The sequence below is a fragment of the Tripterygium wilfordii genome, chromosome 18 (assembly GCF_013401445.1).
Source record: "Tripterygium wilfordii isolate XIE 37 chromosome 18, ASM1340144v1, whole genome shotgun sequence".
Taxonomy (NCBI): domain Eukaryota; kingdom Viridiplantae; phylum Streptophyta; class Magnoliopsida; order Celastrales; family Celastraceae; genus Tripterygium; species Tripterygium wilfordii.
In genome coordinates, this window is record NC_052249.1 from 377,453 (window position 1) to 383,256 (window position 5,804).

Here is a 5,804-nt window from a genome sequence, read left to right on the forward strand (position 1 = left end):
GTATATGTGTAGTGGCTTGATCGATCTTTTTAACTGGTATATACCTGTGAATGTGACTGATATTTGATCCCATTTGGTATATCTTAACTGGTATGAAGCTTCTGCCAGACAACAGTTAGGCTGCTAGAATTTGAAGTTGTGAACTACAATTACTTTGGAACAATTAGTTACCTGAACAGTGAAAGCTAGAAAGGCAATTGTTTTCCTTTTTTATTTTCCGTCTCTGCTATCTGCTTTGCTGCCTTTGCTGTCAATCATTGTTCGACAATATGTACGGGTTAACGGCCCCTACTGTAGAAGTTAATGTAGTTTTACGTCTTGTTTGTTTATCAATGTGGGGTGTCCACTGCAATGACTTCTACTGAAGGGTGCTCGGGGTGCTCGTCTGCAATACCTACCAGCATTACCCATCAATGGGTGAATTTCTTGAGATTCTTAACAGCTTAATTGCAGTTGTAAAAAGCAAATCCCCGACAAGAAGGCAAATGGGGATGAACAAAGATGGTTCTGGGTGGTGTACTTCACTCCTACTACTAGACAAAATACAACTCTCTTTCTCTGCGACTCCTCGTGTGTGTGTGCGTGCGCGCGGGGGTTAGGTGAGATCGCATATGGTGCCTATGTTCGCGGCACCTCTTTTGCCACCGCACTAGAGACCTTCGCACCTACATATTCTGGTGTGGTCTTGTTTGTATAAACAATATCAATCCTGACAAGATATGGACAGATGAATTGTTACCCTCTAAATCAATTACCTACTAAAAAATGTAGACAAAATCAATTTAAAAAAATAGAACGATGCATGCATGGGTACATATCTTTCGTTCCTTTTTTCCTGATAATCGATAACGATACAGTACAAGTTTGTTCTTTGAACATCTGATAGGGTCCTAAACTCGGATCATGAGACGATAAATCAAGTATTGGAAGTATAATTTGATGGAGTAAGCATGATGGGTGGAGATTGTCAGCTATAGTGTGTTATATTCTGTAATGTTAAAGAAATATGGCTAACTATTCAATCCCAAAAGCTTTAATTAGAAGCATAAATTTGACAATTAAGACATGATTGATAGATGCTCATTGCTTCTGGTTTATACTTTATATATGGTGGGCCTAATTCAAATTTGTACCAACTTTTTTGCACAGTATTTTGATTCTTTATTTTGCAAACCTTTTTGTATTATTCAAATAATATTAATTTCTAGGTTATTATAGCTTTGTATATAGAATATAACTATAATATACTCTTCTTCGAAGTTTTAATATATACATATATTTATATATGTAGGTGGGAGAGATGAGATTCTTGTGTACTGGTTCATGCAATTATAAAAATAGCAAATGTCAACTCCCATGCACATAAGAAGACGAAACATGAACTGCAATGAAGTTGAAAACATAGAGAGAGGGGGGGGGGGCACATATACGTAGTGGGGTCCCAATGGAATTCCTTATTTTCTTAGACGTATACAGTTTTTGTAAAGGAAAACAACATCAAATAAGTTTGTTTTTTGGATAGTTAACATGTGTCTAAATTTAGGCCGTCGGGTTTGCGCACACATAATTAAGTTTTTCACATGACAATATAATAAGTTTGGTTAAAACATAAAACGTACCCAAAATGATATTGCTCTTAGCGAGATTAGTTTAATTAAGGATCTCCCGAACCCATACGATTTGACCGCACATAAATTCACCAACTAAACTATCACAATTGATGAACACAAACACGAGACCCAATTCCCCTTACTACCCGGCTTACAAACACACTCCCCATTAAAACTCTTTTACTTTAATTCTTGGAATATTTGTCTTCATGCATTCATGTGTTTATGTGTTCAAACACACAACACCATATGTCACACATATTTTTGTGTCTTGTAGCTAAACCTAATCCTTGAATATGATTCCCTCTTCTCTTCCCAAACAAAATTAAATAATTGATTAATCTCGATCTCTCTTATGTCAGGACAGATCGAGATCAATGAATTGGAAAGTAAATTCTTGGACATTGGGTTGGGGGAGGGGGGGAGAAGAAGTGGAGAAGGAGACAAAAAAGTGAGGATATGATCCAATAGAAGCTATTTAATTAATTAAAACAATATCATCAATATTTCGTTTCTAATACATTTTAACTTCTTGTTTGTGATGCCGTCCCCTTTTTTTTTTTGGTAAATGGGAATGGAGGCTCGAACTTAAATATCATCCGATTCGAGTATATATCTTAACCATCTCTAATGAAAGATTGTTAGCTCGTGATGCCGTCTCTGTGATTACGTTGGCGTTTAGAGTTTAATCACATGATTATCCGTAAAACAAAATCAATAATTTACTATTTTAGAGGTTTGAGATATATAGCTTTATAGTATCTACAGAAATTCTCCTATGTGGACCAAAAGTGTGGACCAAGTTTGTGGACTTGTTTTTCAACCATAGATGTTGTGGGTCCCATAATAAATGTGTGGCCCCCACTTATGTTGTGGTTTATTACAACCATTGGATTTTGGTCCACAAACTTTGTGCACACTTTTTAGTCCACATAGGAGAATTCTTGCTCTGATATGTAGGAATTATTTTTTTATTTTTTTTGAGGATATGCAGGAATTATTTAATTGCTACTAAGAATATATATTGTCCTTTTTTGACAAAAAAAGAGGAATTATTTTCTTTGATTTTTATTGATATTATTCTTGGTTTTGCTATATATGGTGGGTAGTGTTCAACTAAAACCGCAGGCTAATATATATCATATATGGTTTATCAAATTGATTTTATTTTATTTAGGTAAACTAGCTAGGGGAATTATTAATTATGAGAACTTCATAGAAAATTGACCTCTGGACATGTATATATATATATAAATTAAAGAAATAAACATTAATTTTTCCACAGCTTTCATGTACATTTCGTAAGCTTATATGTGTGTGTATATATAGACACACGCCTTTTCTAGAAAGGTCTTTTCTAGACCAACAAGAGTTGGCTTGGTTGACAATCGACTGAGTTAGATATATGTGTGTCCAAGGTTCGATTCCAACTACAAACGTAATTCGTTGTGGAATTTCAAAAAAAAGAGAGGGTATTTTCTACTAAAGACGTCCTTATTCCCTAAACTTTAAAATATGTGAGATTAAAGTTAATTAAACAATCCTAGACCCTATATCCTAAAACTCAAAGACATATAGCCTAAACTCTGAATCTTAAAACCTAATTCATAATTTAATCTTTTTGTTAGTCTTGGATTCATACTTAAAATAATTCGCTGATTGGGAAGGCCTTTTTGGTTCCTAAAAACCTAGATGACCCTTGGCAAGCCAAAAAGGTCTCATTATTTGTTACTTTTAATTAATTACCCGGCCTACCATTTTAGTTTCAGCTTATAGGCTTGTTGGATGATCCATGACCGATCTATTTATATATATTGAAAGTGGCATTTTCAAGTTTAATAAATTTACCTCAAACCTCTACAAATCAAGACAAAAAGATATTGAATTAGTGATAAACAACATCAAAGAAAATCCATAGGGAACAGCAATTAGTCAGACAGGAGGACATAACATATTGTCAAAATATTCTTATATTATCTGTGTCTGGTCCACCCTAATTAATCATTTATGTAATAAAATTACTTTATATGTAGACATGGAAGTTTGAAACGAAACATTTAATAAAGAATTCTCCTATGTGAACTTAAAATACTGACATATGTTTTCCTCATTGATTTGAAATATATGGGGCCATACATAAACTATATATCGACCCATTTGTCATTTCACTTATTTACATCCTTAAAAAGTGGTTGGCATGTTAAGTCATTACCTTAAGTCCGCATAGGAGAATTCGTGTAGTTTTTGTTCATACATATATATATACATATATATGTATGTATATGCAGCAGAGGTCAACTAATTATAAAGATTTTCATGGATGGGTAGGCAAAAGATAGCTATAGAGATAGTAGAGAAGCTGTCAAAGACCATCTAAAAGAGAAAGTCACATGATTTTCAACAGGTCCAAGAGAGTGGTCATACATTTGGGACGTTTTATTCTGACATTATTATTATTATTGTTACTCTAATAATTGAATTGTGTATAGACACATTAAAACCGACCATAGTCTTCTTATACACAATTATTATGCATTATTCTATCTTATCAATAATCATCATATATAATTATATATTATGAAACATTTCAGTCTAAGAATATTTGACTTATGCCATGAAGAAGCCCAAATACAGCCATTCTTATCAAAAGTTCCATTGAAAAGATGAATTCTCTGTCTCTGTCTCTGTCTCTCTCTCTCTCTCTCACATCTGTGTTTGTACATGTTGGGGTTGATTGATATTTGATAGGGTGAAAGTGAGACTCCCTATGGATCCATGTTTGATCGATATTCACTGTTCAAGAGATCCATCTTTATATTATAGGTGAGTTTGGGTTGTATACTTTTAGGGTTTTATAATTTTGATTAGTATATATGCAGATTAAGCTATATATAGATGTAATTTGTATCAAATACCAAGTTTTTGTAAGTTCTTAGGTGGGAGGGTATGCCTGATTATATATGTGTGTGTGTGTGTACTTTTTAATTAATCATATTCTTCTGTTAAAACCCATTTGTTTTTCAAGATCAAAAAGAATTTTTTTTTTTTTTTTATGATATGTAGAACAATTAAATTCATAGTTTCTTCAGAGAGAATAAACCTCTTCTTGTCTTTCTTCTTTTTCAGGTCTGAAAACCTCTAATGATCATGTAATGTCTCTTCACCAACACTAAACACTTGATGGTCAGTCTCAGTCATCTCTAATATTAGTTGTAGATATGGGTGCAGAGAGAGTAGAAATATATGATGAAGATTATTATAACATTAGTAGTAGTAGTGGAAGTGATCAAATTCAAGTCAAGAGTTGTGTCAAAACATCTTTTGACTTGAATGAAGAAGCAACTGATGATGATTATGAGACAACAGACATCAATGACAAGAACTCCAATGAGTTATCTTCTGAAGGCAATTCAAGTAGTAATACTAAAGAGAGAACGACGACGGCGGTGAGGCCATATGTTAGGTCAAAATTGCCTAGGCTTCGATGGACTCGTGATCTCCATCTAACTTTTGTGCGTGCCATTGAAAAGCTCGGAGGACAAGAAAGTATATATGTTTGATGATTTACTTTCTTTGTATTAACACTATGTGGATGCGTTTCCTCTTTTTTTTTTTGCATCCAATGTACATATTGTCCGGTCTGGGATACCTTTACAAACATTCATACTCTCTTCTCACGGTTTTATTATCTAGTTGGTCACTTAGGTACTCATTTTTTCACCTTCACGAGATCATGACCTTGAATGGGGGAGGCGGGATAATTTTCTGGAATAAAACCATGAGGGGAGGGTATGAATGCCCTATTCTAGAGTGGACAATACATTGGATGCGAAAAAAAGGCATCCACAAACATATTATATAATGCATGTATTCTCAATTTGAATTGGTTTTGTGAATTTGGGTGAGTACAGGAGCAACTCCCAAGTTGGTTCTTCAGTCGATGAATGTGAAAGGGCTTAGCATTGCTCATATAAAGAGTCACCTGCAGGTAATAATCAAGATCATTGCATATATACATCTATGATTAGTGCTGGACATTCATGCATCAAATCAAAGCCTTCTTTTTGTTTTTTTTCACTGTAGACGTATCGGGGTAAGAAGCTTGATGAATCTGGCAAAGGTAACATATATCTAAATCTCGACATTGAATCTATGTATGCTTTTATGCTTGCATATATGTCTCTACTCATATAA

General features: G+C 34.0%; 1 protein-coding gene across 1 annotated transcript; it reads left to right on the forward strand.

The window, feature by feature from the left end:
• Window positions 1-4,828: 4,828 nt before the first annotated feature.
• On the forward strand, window positions 4,829-5,804 carry LOC119984264 (probable transcription factor KAN2). Its single transcript, XM_038828129.1, has 3 exons — window positions 4,829-5,156; window positions 5,522-5,598; window positions 5,694-5,804. Exons 1-3 carry the CDS (start codon window positions 4,829-4,831, stop codon window positions 5,802-5,804), a joined length of 516 nt encoding a protein of 171 aa, XP_038684057.1.